Source organism: Kazachstania africana, chromosome 2, assembly GCF_000304475.1.
Source record: "Kazachstania africana CBS 2517 chromosome 2, complete genome".
Classification (NCBI taxonomy): domain Eukaryota; kingdom Fungi; phylum Ascomycota; class Saccharomycetes; order Saccharomycetales; family Saccharomycetaceae; genus Kazachstania; species Kazachstania africana.
The window spans coordinates 858,240-878,686 of record NC_018941.1 but is presented as its reverse complement, the minus strand read 5'-3'; the positions used below and the strand labels follow the sequence as shown (position 1 = coordinate 878,686).

At 34.9% G+C, this 20,447-nt stretch overlaps 7 protein-coding genes and 1 non-coding gene across 8 annotated transcripts; 3 read left to right on the top strand and 5 right to left on the bottom strand.

Moving 5' to 3' along the window:
* Window positions 1–187: 187 nt before the first annotated feature.
* Window positions 188–1,759, bottom strand: DIE2 (dolichyl-P-Glc:Glc(2)Man(9)GlcNAc(2)-PP-dolichol alpha-1,2- glucosyltransferase; the record flags this gene model as incomplete). The annotated part of the gene is made up of 1 exon (XM_003955804.1): window positions 188–1,759. One exon carries the CDS (start codon window positions 1,757–1,759, stop codon window positions 188–190), a length of 1,572 nt encoding a protein of 523 aa, XP_003955853.1.
* Window positions 1,760–2,179: 420 nt separating this feature from the next.
* AMA1 (Ama1p) lies at window positions 2,180–4,066 on the bottom strand (the record flags this gene model as incomplete). Its single annotated transcript, XM_003955803.1, has 2 exons — window positions 2,180–2,781; window positions 2,884–4,066. 2 exons carry the CDS (start codon window positions 4,064–4,066, stop codon window positions 2,180–2,182), a joined length of 1,785 nt encoding a protein of 594 aa, XP_003955852.1.
* Window positions 4,067–4,876: 810 nt separating this feature from the next.
* On the top strand, window positions 4,877–6,037 carry HSV2 (phosphatidylinositol-3,5-bisphosphate binding protein HSV2; the record flags this gene model as incomplete). The annotated part of the gene is made up of 1 exon (XM_003955802.1): window positions 4,877–6,037. The coding sequence occupies one exon, from the start codon at window positions 4,877–4,879 to the stop codon at window positions 6,035–6,037; it is 1,161 nt and encodes a 386-aa protein (XP_003955851.1).
* Window positions 6,038–6,057: 20 nt separating this feature from the next.
* Window positions 6,058–6,807, bottom strand: PET54 (Pet54p; the record flags this gene model as incomplete). Its single annotated transcript, XM_003955801.1, has 1 exon — window positions 6,058–6,807. The coding sequence occupies one exon, from the start codon at window positions 6,805–6,807 to the stop codon at window positions 6,058–6,060; it is 750 nt and encodes a 249-aa protein (XP_003955850.1).
* Window positions 6,808–7,573: 766 nt separating this feature from the next.
* On the top strand, window positions 7,574–8,395 carry MRPL9 (mitochondrial 54S ribosomal protein uL3m; the record flags this gene model as incomplete). The annotated part of the gene is made up of 1 exon (XM_003955800.1): window positions 7,574–8,395. The coding sequence occupies one exon, from the start codon at window positions 7,574–7,576 to the stop codon at window positions 8,393–8,395; it is 822 nt and encodes a 273-aa protein (XP_003955849.1).
* Window positions 8,396–8,638: 243 nt separating this feature from the next.
* On the bottom strand, window positions 8,639–11,893 carry CRM1 (exportin CRM1; the record flags this gene model as incomplete). Its single annotated transcript, XM_003955799.1, has 1 exon — window positions 8,639–11,893. One exon carries the CDS (start codon window positions 11,891–11,893, stop codon window positions 8,639–8,641), a length of 3,255 nt encoding a protein of 1,084 aa, XP_003955848.1.
* A 1,961-nt stretch (window positions 11,894–13,854) lies between these two features.
* On the top strand, window positions 13,855–13,925 carry KAFR0Btrna12G. Its single transcript has one exon. It is a non-coding gene; the product is annotated as a tRNA-Gly (tRNA).
* Window positions 13,926–14,082: 157 nt separating this feature from the next.
* Window positions 14,083–20,049, bottom strand: CCH1 (calcium channel protein CCH1; the record flags this gene model as incomplete). Its single annotated transcript, XM_003955798.1, has 1 exon — window positions 14,083–20,049. One exon carries the CDS (start codon window positions 20,047–20,049, stop codon window positions 14,083–14,085), a length of 5,967 nt encoding a protein of 1,988 aa, XP_003955847.1.
* Window positions 20,050–20,447: the final 398 nt, after the last annotated feature.

Here is a 20,447-nt window from a genome sequence, read left to right as displayed (position 1 = left end):
GTAACCTTACTTTTATCATTAAATCATCCTACTTAACTCTTTATTGTTTTTCATTCTCAAATAAATCATATTCAATAAATATATTTACTTTTGAACCTTGTATACAAGTTTTTAATGCACAAGTTGTACTTTATGTCAAAAAGCGTTATATAATGTGGTTTGTATATGGATATAATATTGATAATATTTACCAAATAATTCTCTGTAAAAATGGTTCATCATCCCATTTAAATGGATGGTAAGTAAAAACCAATAATGTGAAAATATTAATAGACATAAACCAGAGAAATTCCCAAAGAAGTCTTCCAGTAGATTCGATCGTGACGGACTCTTCGTTGTTCACCTCCGTCTTAATTTCCAATTTTTCGAAAATGGGCTCTGCATTACAGGTTATGAAGATTCTCCAAAAATAGTACGGTAGAATATAATATCTTGGCTCAAATAGTGGTGAAGGTACAATGGTGATGAACGTACATAACAGTAAACCGGTCCATGAAATGTGAGTTAATTGAACAGGTAACTGGGTTTGATCCTTAATAGGTAATGGCTGGTTTGTATTGAAAACCATTTCATTCGGCCTCATCAACTCCATATAATTGAAACAGCAGAAGTGGTAGATGATGGACATTAACGCATATTTAATCAATCTCGATTTTCTACCTATCAATTTTTTAAATAAATAAAAAGTGTAATGTCTGTTGTCAGCTAACAAGAAGGGATGAACGCTTGTAAAATATCTTATTATCAGCATTATCCCTAGCAATTCGAATATTGTACGAACTGGTCTACTGAGGCATCTCAATTTGTATGATTTTAAAAAATTTCTCGAGCACCATAGCGGTAAACTGAAAACAGTGATAAAAGTGAAGCAGTAAAAAATTTGAACTAAATGAAGGCCAGCGGTATGATTCGATTTGTCTCCTAATGTTATTGACCTATTCCAGAGTAAATAAAAGAAGAATAAGATAAAATTGATGAAATATGGTAAGGTCACGTCCTTAAATTCCTCTATAGAAAGGATGAAGCACTTTAAATAATTATTGAAATTATTGCTATTGAACTGTTTTGTAATCATTGCTTTCCTTTCGATGCAGATTAACATGACAAAACCAGACCATATGATATTTGTTTGCCTGAAAATACAACTTAGACCGGCAAACAAGCCACTTAGCCATATACTCAATTTGGGGCCGCAACTTAAAGTCATTACAAGAGTGAGGGATTGTAAAATCAATATAGTGGACCAAACATCTGTGTAGTAAAGATAATAATATGTTGACATCAAAGGAAAGCACATTAAGGAGATAGGCCAGAAGCCAATTGCGTTGAATAGGAAAAGTGGCCTTAATATGCATATCGGTAAAATTAGCAAGCCACCCATTAAATTTGTCAATCTCAGTATCGTCAAATTTGACCAACTTTTGAAGATCGGTTTTATTATGTGATAGTTACACCAACCAAGGATATAGAGGCCTGGCGGTGTCGTAATCTTAGGGTCCCATTGAGCCCAATCACCCTTAATGTAAGTTATAGTTTGGTTAATGTGGAACTTTTCGTCTATAAACAGATATGGTATGATTTTCCTATTTACATAAACAAATGTGGAAATGAAATATATTAAGATCAAAGGATATAGTAAAATATTGAATGTAAACCCAGCAATTACTTCCTTTTCCAAATTTCTTTGAATTCCCGGAGCAATTACTTGAGAATCTAAAGCTCCACCATCACCTATATCTTCTGTCTTCTTATCACTCATGCTAGGAAGTTTCGAATATTGGCATACAGTCAGGAACAACACTTGGTCCTGTCTCGATGCTATGTGAAACTTTTTGCTGCCGTCTTGATATTTTTTGCCTTGATAGCTTCCCGCAAGTATATAATATTGAGATTATAACCAAATCAAAAAATATAGTCGAATAGAACAGCCGGGTTACAGGGCCAACCTAAGCTTCACAGATGAACGCTTTCACTGTCATATTCATTTCTTTCGAGTCGTAGGACGAAGTGTCGTTGACGGCTGGTTCGTATCAATCTTTGAGTTTCTGGGAGGTCACCGAAGCGTATATGCGTGTTCTTTTGGTTCGCACGAATGCAGTAGATGACCTAAAAGGAATGTGGTTATATAGATAATGCAATTATATGTTATGTAGAAATGAATATAGTTACAGATTATTTTTTATCGTAAATTCTGCTTCTTATCAAGGTGGTGGATGCCTTCCATGAACTCAATCAAGCGTGAACCATACAGGCCCTCCATCTGTGACTGGATGATAACATCTTCATTATCCTCCCAGAGTCTGAAAAAACGAAGAGTTTCGTCATTTGTTGCGACACAGATCGAAGTGAAATCTGGTGAAAGAACAGCACTCAATGCTCGTAGTGGTTGTGGCGTCTTGACATATAGCAATTGTGTTAATTTGGGATAGGAATACAAAATCAACAGCAAAGGTTTTTCAATATCTCCGAAGCCAAATGTGGCAACAATCTGTTTGTACCGACTGGACCATATCAGGGATGTCACCTGACCGGTTGTTTTGATCTTGTTGATTAGAGTTCCAGTTTTTGTATGCCAGAATTTTATAGTTTTATCTTTACTACCGCCACCTGTCGCTAGCAAAGATTTAGACCATGGACAAAATGCAACTGCCTTCACTGCGGCATTGTGATTTAACAAAAACTTTAATTTAGCATTATTAAAGCTTTTGATATCCCATAGTGAACAGGAATTGTCATTACCGCCTACAGCAACCATAGTATTGTCATAATTAATTGAAATACCTGCAATCGACACTTTTTCAGTTAGTATGTGAGACAAAAATTTGTTGTATCAATGGGAAGAAAGGGTCTTCTAGTTTCTGTAATGAAATGAACAAAACGTACCGCAAACTTGCTGTTTTTGAGCTTGTATTTTACCAATACAATGAAGTTCCGTATTGTTGGAAGTTTCGATTATTTTGAACAGTGAAATTTCTCCAGTTTCTTCACCAGAGATGAAAAAATTTTGATTTTCAATAGAATCATGTAAATGAAACCATTCTGTGCAAGTTATTCCCTTGAATGAATTTAATTTTATTTTACAAAGTGGTGTAATATTGTCCGTTAGGTTAATTTGGCTAAACAAGAGCAAATAACCAAATTTTGTACCGATTATAAAGTAAAGGTTATTAGGGCTAAATGAGACGCACGTAATAAAATCATTACTGTTTTCAATTTTCAAAATGGGGATTGCGCCTTGAGTTTCCGACCATATATAAACTGCCGAACCTAGTCCAACCAGTATGTTACCTGTTTTACCTGACCAAGATATTAGATTTGAATAGAAGTCATTTCTGAGAGAGGGAGCATCGAGCACTCTAAATGGAATATGTGATTTTAATCTTTTTTTTGGCCTATTGTATTTTCCAATTTGTTGTGATGATGTTACGGGGAATTCGTTACTTGTTTGATTGTATTGACTAATCGGTGTATTTACCTGTACAAATCTTGCATTATGGTTAAAATTCAGAATTCTATTTGGAGAATTTAAGCCTAAGGATATTTCGATAAATTTTTTATGTATTAAATCGTCAGAGCCTGTATCGTAATTAACATTAGTATTAGTATTAATATTATTATTACTAATGTCATTATTATTATCATTACCATTATTATTATTATTGTTATCATTATTAATATAATTATTATTATTGTTATTGTTATTACTATTATTAGTGTTCACATCATTAGTATCCCCGGAATTATGATACTGTGTTTCCTGTCGCCTTGGAGTACTTGTTATCATAATATCATCACTATCATTAAAATCGTTAAATTGATCACTGTTGCCAAAAGTGGAAAAAAAAGCAGGAGTTGTGGACCTGAATCTCTCTGGATCTATGGATCTTTCAATTGCTTTATTTGGTTGTTCTGGTGACGTTTTGAGCACTTTGTACGCATGATTTGACGTATTATGAGGTATGAATCTGTCTAAAGCCAATGACTTCCTACTTTTCATCTCTTTCTTGTCACAATTACTACCATGTCCATGGGCGGCTATTTTTCCAAGATTTTTACTTATAGACATAACTGGGAAGAGAAAAGCGGTTCAAAGCAGTTTAATGGTCTGAGTGCAAATGTGGTTCACAGTAAATAATTTATATCTATTATAACGGGACTAGTTATTCTTTAGTGCTATGTGTATTTATTTATTTTATTTTCTGTCTTGTTTGTTTTTTTAGTAATACCTTTATATCTGAAAATTGGGTTAGTTTCTAGATGAAAAAAAAAGATATAATATAAGCAAATATAGCGAGTGTGGATAGATAGTCAAATGGGGAGAGCTGTTGTCGTGAATACACCTCCCTTACAGATCAGAGCTTCTTTTACAAATAAGACTCTGTTGTGTGGAGGAGAGGCACTTGTATGACAGTTTTTTCTGTGTATTATGCTTTCTGTATGTCCAAGACGTCAAGAAAGTGAGACAAAGTGAATGAATTTACTCACAGATCTGCCAGTGTCATGCACTAGAAGATGCTGGAGAGAAGAAACCTGTCGAAGAACACATCTGTGTCGGTTCTGACATTTTTTTGACAGGCAGTGCATCATAAGGAAACCCTGTTGTATAAAGGCCACATATTCGTGTCCTGAAACTCGACGACGCCATTCAGCATGTCTCAGACATACAGTCTGGTATGGTGATGGCTTGTTGATGTTTGCTTTAGTAGTGAATCGTTTAACGCGTTTATATGCGGAGTAGTTACAGACGTATTTATTTATATTTTTTGAAGATATATAATTAGCACTGTAGGCAAAGAACTCTCTTTCATTACCTAGAGTATTGAGATACACGATTAACAATTGACGAGACTTAAAGCGGGTGTTCGGTGTAGGATTGATGTCTAAGTTTAACCATGTATCCTTCAATCAGGATGATTCTTGTTTCAGTTGCTCGACTGATAATGGGTTTCTAATATACAATACCTTCCCACTACAGAGAAAATTGGTACAGAAATTTGAGGCTGAAGACAATTTAAAGGGTAAAAGTATTGGGATGACTGAACTATTGAATAGGTCTAACTATATTGCCATGGTAGGGGGTGGAAGTAGTCCTCGTTATCCTGTAAATGCATTGATTATATGGGATGATCTTTCCAAGAAGGAAACTATAAGATTGAATTTCATGTCAATAATTAAAAAGTTTTTCATTTCAAGATGTTTTATCATTATTGTATTGGAAAAATCCATATCAATCTATAAATTCGCCAAGAATCCAATTAAGCTGTGTGACGATTTTGAAATACCAATTAATTCAAACGTAGATTTTAGAACATCAAAGGAGACCGACGATCAAATAAATGGAATAATATGTTTTGAAACTGTTAAAAACAGGGGACAAGTGCGAATTGTCAATTTAACTTTAAAGAATGATAAATTAATGACAAATTCAATAATATTTAAAGCGCACAAGACTGGAATAAATTTGATGAAATTTAATAACCAAGGCAATATGATTTCTACATGTTCAAAAAAAGGTACTTTGATAAGGGTATTCAACGTGCATAATGGTCAACTTATTAAAGAATTTAGAAGGGGTCTAGATAATGTTACGATATATGGTATGAAGTTTAGCCCCCAGGGGAAAACTCTGGCAATAGTATCCAATAAGCAAACTTTACATGTCTTCAAAATTTTGAATGATAAAAATGATAATAAAGTGCATGTATTGAATGGAATTATACCCAAATCTATTAATTGGGGGGTTACAAATTATTTAGAATCGACTTGGTCAATGTGTAAGTTGCATTTACAAAACTCGAAGTTGAGTCAAACAGATAAAGATTTAGAAGAGGATCGATGTAAAATTGGTTGGTGTCATAACGATGATGATGATAGTTTTGTACTTGTTTGGCTAAACAGAGGTATTTGGGAGAAATATGTCATACTAGAGAAGAAGCCATATACTGTCAGTGAGACTTTAAATCAATCGATAAACAATCAGGATAGTTTTAATGATAAGAAGTGGGAAATTATAAGGGAATCATGGAGACAGTTGTGAAAAAGTATTGTTAAAAAAGCTTATAAGTTATCAATTAGCAATTTTTGATTCTTGTCATTATTAAACAGAGCACCATGGAAATTTCTGGCAAATTTATTACAGTCGAGAATATTATTGAATGCTACAAAGGATAAACTATGATTATCGTCCCAATACAATTTGAAACAATGTTTGATGTCATAAAACCAGAAAAAATTTTGGATCTCTGCGGGTGAAAGCTCATTTGGTAGATTCCAAATAAGTAATGATTTGGATTCAATTTTTGATATTTCACTGGTATCGAAATCATTTGGAACATCTTCAGCAATTGAATTATAATATGATTTTCTCGAATTGTATGCACACGACAGATTTCTACAGTATTTTTTGTATATATTTTGTACCTTACTAAACTCTTCAGAATCCTTCAATATTGGTTTAAATTTGACTCTAATTCTATTTATTTTAGAGTTTTGTGTACTGTGTAAATAATCATTCAAATTATTAAAATCAGGGAAAATCAAATAGTATTTATCTTTAAACTGAAAATATTTGGGGTCCCTTTTCTTAATCAATTTAAAGTCAATACTTCCAGTATCAATTCTCGAGAAAATATTCTCTGAGATAATTGAATTGAAATCCTTTTTATTTAATGATGGATTGTAACTATTATATGATAATGCCACCGATTTATGAAATGAAGATGACACTTCCGAGTTTTGTCCTACAATTCTCCCAGAAGAAGATATATGCTCTAAAACATTCGAGATAATCTTCTTACTAGACTTCATTCTTCCCTATAATAAGCGATATTAACATACCAATGCACTCTGTTCTTTCTAGAATGCCCTCTTTTCTTTCTCAGTGCAGTGAAGTGTTAACCGCAACAACAATTTTCGTCTATTTTTTTCTTAATCTACGAAGCCGAAAAGTATAAAAGGCAGGATAAATCTTGATAAATTTCAACGTTATTTTTTGCCAGTTTTTGAATTTCTGCCTCATTTTTAAAGTCATCAAGGAAAGCCCAGGATTTTTATATGGGGTGGTTAGGAGATCAATATCAAGAAATGCTCTTTTTCGTCAAGAAAAGAGCATGACTTATAACGAACATGGTTCTTGCCTTTTACCAGAGCCATCCGGGTATTGTCTCTGTTTGCCACCTTCCTGGTCCTTTTCTTCAAATATTATAACATTTTTTGGAACCCCATTTTTCATTATTAACGGATAAATGCGTTTCTCATCTTAAAGAAGCGCTTCCATTTGTGTATAATGTTTTTCTACCCCATAGATTGCTGAAATATGAGGTCATATTTACAATTTATTGGGCAAATAAAAAGAGAATTAACTTAGTATCTAACGGTATGTAGCACACTGGTCCCAGGTGAAATCAAATATAGAAAGCAATTGTATATATATATTTGTGCATCAGGATGATCTTGATTTTTCCAGGCACGTGATCAATATTGATTTAACATCAAAAATGATAAATAAGATTCAGATTACCTTACATCTTCAGTTTACAAGAAGTGTGAAAGGGCTAATCGTCATAGTTGACCAATGGTAGCATTACGTCCACTATTTACACAGAAGGGTACTGCTCCAGTGCATCTCATCTCATATGCAAGATGTTACTCACGACCATTTCTGATTGCTCCGAGTATTGCGAACTCCATACAAATGCATAATCCAAAGATAAATCATTCACCAGAGCAGGCTCATAATAGGAAGTGGCTCCCAGCTAGATGTGGAATTCTGACCACTAAGATCGGCATGCTTCCTTTTTTCAATGATGTCACGGGGGAACGTTTAGCTGCGACGATATTGAAACTGGATAATGTAGAAGTAATTCTAAACCGAACAATGAATGAAAACGGTTACTTTGCTGTGCAGGTGGGATATGGTAATAAGAATCCACAAAAGGTCACAAGGCAATTATTGGGCCATTATGCAACACATTTAGTCAATCCTAAACTGAAAAGTGCAGAATTTAGAGTCAAGGATGAAGGTGGGCTCTTGGAACCTGGAACAACATTCAAACCTTCGTTTTTCAAAGTGGGTGATTTTGTGGATATAAGGTCAATTTCAAAGGGGAAGGGTTTTGCCGGTGTAATGAAAAAGTATGGTTTCAAAGGTTTGAGGGCAAGTCATGGTACCTCTCTGATGCATAGACATGGTGGTTCGTATGGTCAGAATCAAGATCCCGGTAGAGTCTTGCCTGGTAAAAAAATGCCTGGTAGGATGGGTACTAACAATGTCACAGTACAAAATATTGAAATTTTGAAAACTGATGATAAAAATAATGTCATTTGGGTAAAGGGTTCAGTTCCTGGACCAAACGGATCTTATGTCAGAATTCAAGATGCAATCAAAAAATTATGATAATAATGACAATTTGCTTGTAAATACATATATGCATATTCTTGTTTATACTGAAAACAATTAGCAATTCGTGGAAAGAATCCAATTATCTACACTTCTCTATTATGCTTCTTTCATGCTTTCTATATAAGACAGCTTTTTTTCTAAATTAATTATGATTTTATGATACATCTATATATAATGATCTAAATGAAAGGATACCACTATTTCCTCCTTACCTAGCAGTGAGTAATGTGTGACCTTTTAATCATCCAATTCGGATGGTTTTAACAAACCACCAACCATCGCGGCTTTTTCTCTTTGTAGCTTGTTTTGTTCTTCAACTGCATTTTCCTTTTCTTCAGCATATAAGTAATCAGTTGGATCCCCACCGAATTCCTTGATTTGAACAAGGAAATCTCTTAGAATACCGTTGAATTTTGCGGTGTCCCTATATTGCTTCATCAATGCGTTTAAGAAATTCGTTATTTGTTCAGCTGTCAGATGTGGGAAAGCATTGGATAGCATATTACCTAAATATTGGCTTAAAAATACTTGATTAGAGGTGCCTTGTGGTGCTTGATTTTCTTCATAGATAGGTACTGAAATTTTATTGTCTAAAACTAAGGAAATTAACTTTACCAATAATAAAGACTGTTTAGAAAATCCAGATTTATGGTCAGAATCAGTCAAAACGAAAAAGGTCTCACTAACAAAAGTGAAGTAAAAGTTTTTATAGAAAGTGTTGGCAAATTGTGTATTTCCCATACTCTCAATGTTTTTGACCAAGTGTAATGCAATAGAAAGACCATTCACCTCAATATCTCTATTGTTATGTTTAAATGCCCAACAGATAGCGTCAATGAATAATTTAAAAGCAGCTGGTGGTAGCTCCAAAAAGGCATTGAATGATTTTTCATTTATAACCTTCAACAACTTGTAAAATTCAACACGATGTTCTGGATATTCAGTAAAATCTTTGTTGATCATGTTTAATGTACATTCAAAAACACTTTGTAGGATTAAAATGACACCTTGTGGTATCATATGGCCGACCTTACTGACTACAGTTGTCATACAGTTCAAAACTTCGGCATCTCTGGCATCAGGGACGTTGTTCAAGTAGTCTTCTAGGACTGCATTTAATAAAGGTTCGACCAAAACTTTAACGACCTCTTCTAGGTTCTTTGCACTTGATATATAAATTTCAACCAATTTCAAGACTTCCTTCTTGATTGTTCTTAAACCACGCACTTTTGGTGTCTTTGTGGCGATTACACCTTCCGAGGCAACTTGGCTTGATATCATAGATGAAACAGCCCTATATAGTTGCAACATATTGTAATAAATATGACCTAGTTGAGGATAGAAATCGGCACCCATTGAGCTGCAGACAGCAACATTAGTTTTGATGATATTTGCAATGATCTTAACAGTTTCTGGATCGAGCAATAGCGCTGGGTTTGCAGTAGACTGTTCTACAATTGCATCCCATGCCATATTCGGTAGTTGCATTAGATCGTTCAACAATCTAGTTTTCTCAGCAGAGTTTCTTTCCTCAGAAATTATGATACCACAAGCCTTGTAGAAGGTGTGAACTTGTTGAGGCTGTAAATCACTTGTCGTTTTTTGAATATCCCTAATAATTGTTTGGATAAATGGTTCAGACTCACGTGGTTGTTGAATAACAAAATGATATTTACATTTTTGAACAATCTTAATGAATGTATCACATGCCATGTCTTGAACACCTTCATGTGTTTCATGCATGAACTCAAATAACTTCAAAATAACAGTTCTTAAGAAATTCCAATGCGCTTTCAAAAATCTTGGATATTGACCAACGACGTACATAATATCAGATGCAACAACAGCCTTGTTGTCTTTGCCTCTCTTTTTTTCAGTTAAGGCTAGCAAGTCCTTGATAACAGTAACAACAAAACGTTTCTCAGTATCCTCATTCATCGTACCGGACACGGAACCAATAGCCCATGACAAAGTATTAATGTTATGCCATGACCATTCAGAACCATCAAGCTGTCTAGCAAGTTTGTTGATCATGATTTGCTCCGTGTCAACAACATTTAAATGGGTTAAATAAACAAGGACTGCTCTTTCCGATTTATAAAGTTGAATGGTATCGGATTCTTTGACAAACTCTCTGACAATTTCACCTTCATCATTTTCAACAACTAAAACTTCTTCTGGTCTTACCATGTTTTCAATGATAACAAGTCTTAATTGAGAACAAATATCTTCGTAGATATGTTTTTTCAGTGGATATCTTTTCATGAAATCAGGACTCAAAGCACCTGACCCGGTGGAAATTGTTTGACTACCGACAGTTAATTGCATTAAGGGGTTTAGTTCATTTGCTGGAAGCTGCTGCACTTCGTAGAACAAGTTTGAGACTAGATCGTGCCAGTAATCTAAAGTTGTTTTAAACAATTCTCTTTCTTCAATCTTAGATAGTTGAATTAAGTATTGGTGAGCGTTTAATAATAACTCTCTCAATGATTCATCACTTTCTAGTAAGGATCTGTGGTTAGAGAGATAAGTTGTTAAAAACATGGCGAAATCCTGTAAAAATGATTGGTCTGTACCATTTGCAGAGTTGTATGTGTTCTTGAGATCTGCTGTCATAGGGATTACGTTCAGGGCAATTTGTTGTAAAGTATTTTGGAAAAATATGACGCTTTGTTGTTTTATGGAAGTGTTATCTTGTGGGATCTTTAAACTTGATACCTCGGTTAAACACTTTAAGGTCACCGCTCTAGTGTCAGCAGAAGCTAAAAACTTGGTACTCAGTAACTCCAGTATATTTGTTTCATAAATGTAACGATATGGGATCCAGTGTAAATATCTCAATAATGACTCTAAGGCTGCTACTACTAAGGAAGAAGAAGATGCTTGTTCTAGCACCTGATAACAGAGCTTGAAGATCTGCTCAAATTCTTTTGACATTGACTGTTTCAAATGCAAAGCCTTAGCTTGGGTCATCTGTTCGGCTGAAAAGTCGAAGACCTCTTCCGATAACAATTTTAAGATAACCATATTGTTTTCACATACGTTTACTGAAGAGGCAGAACTACCAATTAATTCTGGGATAAATTCTGGCCAGTTTTGAGGCCATTCTTGTTTCAAAACTTGTACCAAAGTTAAATCAGACTTGTTGATCAAATTTTTCTGGGTTTTGAAAACAGCATCATCCTGGCACATTGAGATAATCATACCTACAATAAAGTTTCTAATACCAACACGTTGCTCATTTGGTAATAGCTTCCATTTTGTGGTAATTAATTTGTCTAAAATAGATAATCCAATGAACTTAGCGTGGGGATTTTTGGAAAACTGCAAAATTTGATCTGCACGTTGCCATGCATCTGGATGCTCCTGGAACTTTGTTAAGGCATCCTGAGCTTGTTTTTGCTGTGGGCCGGAGGCATTATAAAATGTGTCAACTACCTGGTCTAGGACATTGATATCCAATTCTTTTGAAAAATCTAAAATGGAATCCATTTTTTATTTTGACTTGAAGCAGAATTGAGACAAAAGATTTACTTTTAATAAAAAATAAATGGATAAATATGTAAACAGAATTTCCTCAGTATGTCTGCTGAAGTTTTGAGATTGATTTTTTGATGTTTCCACTAAATTGATTTAAGCTCCTCGTCAAGATCTTTATATTAAATCTTTCATTTTCATAACGGTTTTTTGAAATTGTCTTGTATTTACAGTTAAAGTCGGGTAATATACGGCACACGTGATTCAGCATATAATTTGCATATACCTATTAAATGGATATTGCGTTCAAGTTAATTCATCTAGTATATACATTAATCCCCCTTTTTACTATATTATATCGTGAGGCTTGTACTTGTTTTAAAGAAGGAGCTTCTTTCCAGTTAGCCGCAACAGTGCTTTCATTGTAACGTGTTCTACCTGCTTGGTACGTTGCTTGTGCACTTGATAAGAATGTAAATTTACCAGGAGACGTTTTGCACATCATGTTATTCTTCCAAAATAGCAGAAGCTCGGAAGAGTCTTCAGCATTGAGCTACAATCACACTTTATGATAGAGTTCTGAATTTTATGGAGAGTGCTAGAAGTTATTTGCACTAAACGATATGTATCGGAGAGCCTAAGATGGATTATCAAGGGTAACATGGCATACGTTAGAATCAGTAAGATTGGGATGACTATTTGTATTTATTTCTGAGCTCTAATTATTTATATAATTTATATTTTGGCCGAATATGGTTTAATAACGTCAAAAATATGTAAAACGCACATGCAAGAAAAGAAAGTCACTTTGTTCAGAATTGGCTACCCTTGCAAATGGTCTTAACAGTGCATTGTTAAAGAGGTAAACCACAAATTAAATCTTTCTATGTTAAAAACCCAAAGTAGCAATTGTATAGTCCCACTATAATATTGATTTTCTGGCGTAGGAAAGCACTATCAAGAACGCAAAGGGAATATAAACCTTTTCTTATATTACCTGCCTCTATGCTCCTCTGTTGGAAAACAAACACAAGAAAAAAGAGTTTGACTAGCATACACAATATATGCAAATAACTATATGTTTGCCATATTCAATGACATCCCAACTGCCATATGTACTCCTTCGTGACATTACAATTGATTGGCACTGAGTATTATATACTGTCTCTTCTTGCATTAGGCTCAAATTGAGGCTCCATACCAGTTATTTTTAATTATGAAATTATTGTTTCAAACATATCTCAATATCTATTTATAGTCTTCTCTTTAGGTTGTCAAGGTAGACAAGAAAGTGACTTATGTACTGAAGCCTCTTAAAGTTTCTCATTATTTGTTCTGCAAAAACCATCAAATAAACAGCAATATGCCAAGAATAAGTAACGTCTTCATATTATTATTTTCTGGAATTAACATGATCTGGGATAGACCAATAAATCTAGTTTCATTAGATCATGATCTCAATATAATTATTTTGCTAGAATCTGTCAAGCAATAATAAGGACAATAAAGGCCGACCTCGATAACAAATCATATTACAAGTTTAATGAGTAATGAAGCAAACATTTATAACCTTACAAATTGAGGAAAGTCCCTGGAAAAGCTAATTATACAATCAAGGAGAAAGAGTAACCACAACATTAAGCTAAAAAGATCCATTAAGGAGTTACCACAGAATTGAGTATTGTGGATTTCCAGTGTTAATGAGGAATTGATTGTTGCAGAAAAGGTATGAATGAGAAGCCATATTTTCATTAGATCTTCATCGTTTTGTATCATCTTAAAAGAAGAGAATAAGAACTGTAATGTACATACTAGTGATAAAGTTGTGTGACAGTAATATGTGGTCTAACATTATAATATATTAGTTCTATATTTAAAACTGATCATGTGCCTATGTAAAACATTAAATGGGGTGTAAATACGGATCGATAAAGCATTCCTAACCAATTTATTCCATGACAAATGCATATAATTTAGCGCAAGTGGTTTAGTGGTAAAATCCAACGTTGCCATCGTTGGGCCCCCGGTTCGATTCCGGGCTTGCGCAAATAATTTTTAACTTTTTGCTACAAACAATAGTCTCTCTGATTTTTATTCCTCGCAACAACGAGGGAACAAGGGACCATCATGCTGTTAGTATGAATATATTGAATTATGTAATATATGTCTGAACTTTGTAAAGTTTTTCATGAAATGTACGGTTCTTATTTGTTGTTTCCGTCTCTTTTGAGACCCGGTGACCATAAAAAGTTATCGACACCAAAATCCATTCTTGGTGTAGACAATGGATAAATATCAACTGAATCTTCTGAATCGGAATTATGCAAAACTTGCAGTTCTTGAGAGAAAATAAGATCTTCATCCAAGTCTCTTCTCTTGTTTCTTAGATGGTATTTCCATCTCGTAACAACCATATCCAGTACGTCAACATTTCTTTGATTGTCCAAGAATTTATCAACTTTACCCAAATTATACAAATAGCGGACATACTCATCAATTCCTAAACACTCTCGAGGGTTGTAACTTGTGTATAATGGTATTAATTGAAGTAAATTACCGAACTTTATTGCACCACGATATGAATTTGTATGATGAACCTCTTGAACGAAACGTCTATATTGCAACTTCCTTTGAATAATCTTTGCCTTATCCACAGTGTCAAGCTCCCTATTTAAACCTTCCAAATCAACCTTAACATCATAGGGATCGTCTGGATTCACTGTCATGTAATTTTTTACCAAGTTTTTAACGCTTAATCTACCTTCCCAAATTTTGAATGAAAAAGTACCATCAAAAGAATGCATTAACTTCGGCAAATAGGAAAATTCTATCTCACCTGTACCATCAGAATCAAATTTGGACCATGCGTTAACATATTTTCTAATTTCCATCCTATTAACAGCAAAATGAGAAGTACTTCGCCTATATACATAACTGAAGTTCCCAATAACTAGGGAAATGAACAGGTTGATAAAAATGTACATCGATAAAACATTCCATGACATCATTAATAAATACGCATAGGTATTTGATCCGCAGTCACCATAACCAGATTCTCCATAATAACAGAAAGGCTTTGAAACTGTTAAATCATCCATAATATAATTCCACCCTTCACCGAAACTGCATCTGAAAAGAACTATTAAACTTTTGATAACCGTTCTGAAATTAATATTATCAGTAGTGTTTGGGCCAAGCCTAGTCAATCCGAAAATTTGATTTAGTGCAATAGCATAAACTAGAAATAAAATAGCCCATGTATACGTAAGTGAGAGAATAGGAGGTAAACTTGCCATTGCGGTTTCTAGAAGCTCACTTAAAGTGTCATTCTGTGGTATAATAAAAAGAAAATATGCCAAGTGGAAAAAATCGTTAACATTGTGAAACCAGGCATACTCGAGAGGAATATTAAGGCCCAGGATTGTCAAAATAAATGAAGTACAAATAAAGATAAATCGGGATACATTCCATTTCTGACTCAAGTACAAAGGTAAACTTTCTCCATAAATATAAAACACCTCTTGAAGCATAAATACCGACGTAGAAAACATGAAATACTTTTCATCGTATCCTAATGAAGTACCGGTCTCGCTGTACGATAAACTCAACAACATAACAATGTGAATATACAGCACTATTTGCAGCAGAGTTGCATAATAGAAATTATTCTTCTCGACCGCAAGTTGATAAAAAAATTGCCTTGATTTTGGAAGTTCCATCAAGCTCGGCCTCACCCTCTGTTTTGCTTGAGATAATAGCTTCACCGATTCTAACCACGACTTTTCCTCTACTGTGTGATAAGCGCTTCCAGTCGTTCTCTTATGGTTATTTATAATAAAAGACACAAAGAGATTTAAAATGAACACCATACTCAAAAAGTTGAAGAGAATCAGAAAGACAGCATTACTAGGAGTAGCGAGGTCGGAAGCGGGAGTTCCTACTCCTGTACTGTTCATCAGATTACTTAGCAGATCTACCCATCCTTCCAACGAGATGATCTCGTAAAGAGACTTGAAACTTTTCGAAAAACTGTCAAAATGTAAGTAGGGCTGACTGTACACTCTGGGCATCATGATATCTCTATTGAAAACAGTATTTGTAAATTCATTAAAACATTCAGCCTTCGACAGATCTGAATCGTTACATGTGCTCAGACGTCCTCTAAAGAGGCCCAATCCCCATACAGCAAATGGAAACAATAAGCTAAAACAAATCAAAGCAGCTTCGCAAATATTCTTTATTCCATCAAAAAGAACTAAGTTGAATGTTTGTCTCGCGGTATTACTTATGGTTAAACATCTTAGCGCTCTTAATGCTGACAGTCCTTTAAAAATTCTGGATATGTTGCCATTGTTTTCTAAGTATGCCACCAAATAAATGAACATAGATACAAGCACAACAAGGTCTATACAATTCCACGGGTTTCTAACATATGCATTGGGAGAATATATAAAACCGTCTGCTATCGTTTTGACAATAAATTCAAGGGTAAACATCGAAATAAACGTTATGTCAAGATAAAAAGGCCAATCGAATGTTTCAATGTTTTCCTTCATTTTGTAAAGGGGCGTCACATAACAGGAACAGACAACGAGTAACAAAGTGACAGCTGCATAAATAAAAACAAAAAAGTCCCTTTCAATTCTATTAAAATAATGCCTTTTATCATACGCATCTGTGTCATCCTCGTAAAAGTGTCTACCGTCAGTTCTCTTCCCTGTACTTGGAGCCACCAATCGTTGACATAACTTACGGAATCTATGTTTTGGGGAAAAAATGTAATAAGAGTAGTTGAACGATGGATGTTTATCAAGGTAATTCAGTTTTTCCTCTTCAAATTCGTTCAGCTGTAATACGAACGACTTTCCATTCTGATCGTTTATTTCTGTGAAAATAACTTCTGGTTTTTTGTAGAAAGGATTTTCAGAGAACATTCTCAACCTGTTAAGGGAGAAAAGCCCTGTAATAATTCGATTAATCCAATTATTCGCAGCGTTTATCCTTTCGCCAGATGTGTCGTTAAACTCAGTCGCCAAGTCTCCGCCCATATTATGGGCAATGTTCATGATAGCTGTTCCTCTCATCAAAAATTGTTTAAAGTCCCTTGAGTCCTCTTGATTTGGCTTCCTAAAAAACTTCTTTCTTATTCTCTGGAGGAGAGTGGCATGCGTATAGTCTTGTATTTTTTGAGGATAGACATATTTCAAATAATGCTTTATTTGCATGTATCTCTTTTCATTCTCGTCAACATCCATGCTATCTGAGATCAGTGCAATGAAAATATTTAGGATGACAGAGTTTGAAAGTATAAACCACATAATGAGTAGAACTGAGCAAAAAAATGCAGAAGAGATATTTGGCGAATAATCTTGCAGGACATAGAGTACATTGGTCCAGTTTTCAGTTGAAGCAATTGTAAATAAAGAGAGAAAAGAATTAGGAAGTGAGTACATTGCAAACGGATAATCAGATACTTCACTGGATGGAACCACTCCCTCAAAGTATACAGACAAAATGATTGCTGCTAAAAAAATAAAGAAAAAGTAAAAAGATGTTAGATTCCATATCATAACACCGTTCTTTAACACCATTGTCCATAGCTTTCTAGTTAATGGAATAACCAAAACAACTCTATAAAAACGGCTAATTTGAAAAACGGAAAGCCAAAAGTAAATATGCCCCAATTTTCCTTTATCTGCTAACGTGCTGATAATGAGTGTAATAATTGAAACAATCAGGTCATATATATATCCTGGCTTTGTCAAAAACTTCCAAAGATTTGGAATATGAAGAAAAAATCTGATAAGTGATTCAACGAGTAAAACGGCAGAGATGGATTTATCGAGCCTGAAAAGCCTTTTGAGAGTGTCATCAGAACTTTCTGCATTTATCACACATCTGAAAATTAAATCAGCTAAAATTAAGGCAACGAAAACCCATTCAGTTTTAGCATAAACAGAGAGTCCTTTTGCCGCCCAATTTGGGAATTTGGTCACTGAGGCCTTTACCTTGAAAAATTTCCAATATCCAACTGACAACCGTACGGGCCAACTTTCGTTAGAATGAGCCTCTAGCCTTTCCTTTTTAAACTTTTCGTTTGCCATTTCGAAGGAAGAAACAAGAACTGCAATGAGAAGATTCATCATCCAAATAGTCAAAACAAAAATGGAAACAATAAAGAACAAGCAGGCCGGCATTTCATCTGAATCCATGGTATAATACATAATATCTGTGAAAGTGTTTGCACTCATAACTATAAACACCAATTCCATAGAGTTCACAATATTATCAAAGCTAACTCTACCGTTATAAGGATTTGCATTAGAGATACACTTGGAATATTGGGGGCATAAAAAGCCCTTTGAAGCCATACCATCTTTACCATCATGGAAAACATAATTCATCCTTGCGCCTGTCACAGGTTCAAGATATCCCCCGCAAAATTGCATATCGTATTGATATGTGTCGTTTGGGTCATCAGGATTTATCCAAACACATTGCCTTCTGAGGGAACCTTGAAATATCTGAACTCCCAAAATACCAAAAAATACCCAGAAATAAACTAGCATCCATCCAACATTGACAAGTTGAGGAATACCGTATTTTAATGCCCTTAATATAGATGAAATACCGGTGTCTGTATTGACCAATCTCAAAATCCGGAAAACAGCCAGAGGCTTGAAAATTCTTATACCGACTTTATCATCATAATCCTTTATTGAAAAGAACATACCAATCCAAAAACATATAGTAGACATCAAGTCAATTCTATTCCAAGAAGAACGCGAAAAAGCTCTGGGCATATCCCTATACTCAATTTTAGGCTGCAACATGTCAATATCTGTGACGGAACTCCTGAGAGAGTATTCTTTGTCGGTCTCATGATGCAACACAACTTTAAAGGGAAAAATGGAGTCAACAATTTTTGAGCCATACTTAGCTCTCAGTGATTTATATAGTTTCTCTATTCCAAACCTTTCTACTAGTGTTTTGTATTTACGACCGGTTGCTCGAAACATTTGAGAGTCATCCCAAAAGCCAAATGCTATTATTTTTGTCAGATCATGGATTGTAAAGAATATAAAAAGGGTAAAATTAACGTAGTCAGACCAAGTATGGAATCTATAAAGGAAATTGATATTGGAAGGATGGTACGTTGTATGAGCGAGCAACACGGTAAAAAAAGCTAGGAGTACAACGTAAAAAGCTCGATAGCTTTCATGAAGATGGATTTTGGCGAATTTTACACGTAGTCCAGAAGTTGGAGGGAATAAACCTAGGGAGTTACCGTACAATTTTAAAGGTCTTGTAGACGTTTTACCAGGAAGTACATTGAAATCAGGCAATTCTACTGAAATTGGAGAAATATGTTCATTGATCAATTCTGTCTGTTCTACATGTAGATCTTCTTTAGAAATGTCGTTCCTTTTGGTTCCGAGGTAGCTTTTTGTATCGGATGCATTTTTTAAAGGAGAAAGTCTTGAATAATCGCTAGGGCCTGGTTCAGGCGTCCTTTCTCTGGAGGTCGATTTCTGAGATGACTTAGAATGCAGAAATATTCCTTCAAAGGAGGTTTGATCAGCTGGCGTTTTGGGCAGTTTGGATTCATCATTCGAAGTTAAAGGTGGCAACCAGCTCTGACCTGCCTCATTATTAGCACCTTCAAAACCTTCTTGTAAAATCTTAAAATCGTCCATATCATCAGCTGCCACGAAAGATAGCACCCTGGCAGATTTTGGAACCCTATCCTTACTACTTGCACTTGATGACCTACTTTTTGATTGATCTGTACTAGCACTGGATCTTCTGCGCCTTCCACCAACAGAGGGTGTTGATAGCATAGAACGTGCAGGTGGTATACTATTAGAGGTTTTATCTTCAATGTCGTCATCGCTCAAAGATGTTTTGAGTGACAATTTTGGACGTTTACCTCCATTTGCTTCTGCCCTACGTACTTTGAAAAGATCGGCCAGCCTCAGCCGATTACCTTCAACTTCTTCTTCAGTACTCTCTGATGTGTCCTCTGCCTCGGACTGAGGAGGGGATATATGTAGTGATGGTGGAACTACATTTCTATTTCTGGTGTCCTCGTAAGGTTCCTCATCGTCCGTAATAAAAGGATTCCTTACGGGTTCAAAAGGCGCAGTAAGCTTTCTGTTATCAGAATCCATTTCCTATATTGTTCTAATGGCTTCTGCAATAATAATATCAAATGATAGACTTAGATTTGACGTACGACAAATTCTCAAAATCGCTCGAGCTGGAAAGTTAACCTTGTTCGACACGCCTTCTAATGCGGAAGAACCAGTTTAATGCACACTTATTATGTAATGGCTCAATCTTTCTGTTGTTGGCGTAACTAACACCTTAAACAATTGTCAATATAAAACTTTGTATTAGAGAGTTTTAACTTCTCGTTTTATCACTATATATATTTTCGCAAATGTCACTTTTTTGAAATATTGTGATATCGGAATATGTTCATGTATGATGAAAATTAATAGACAGCTGAATATACTCGATACCATCATATCCAAAGGATAAATGCTAGGATGAGCAGCTATTTGTT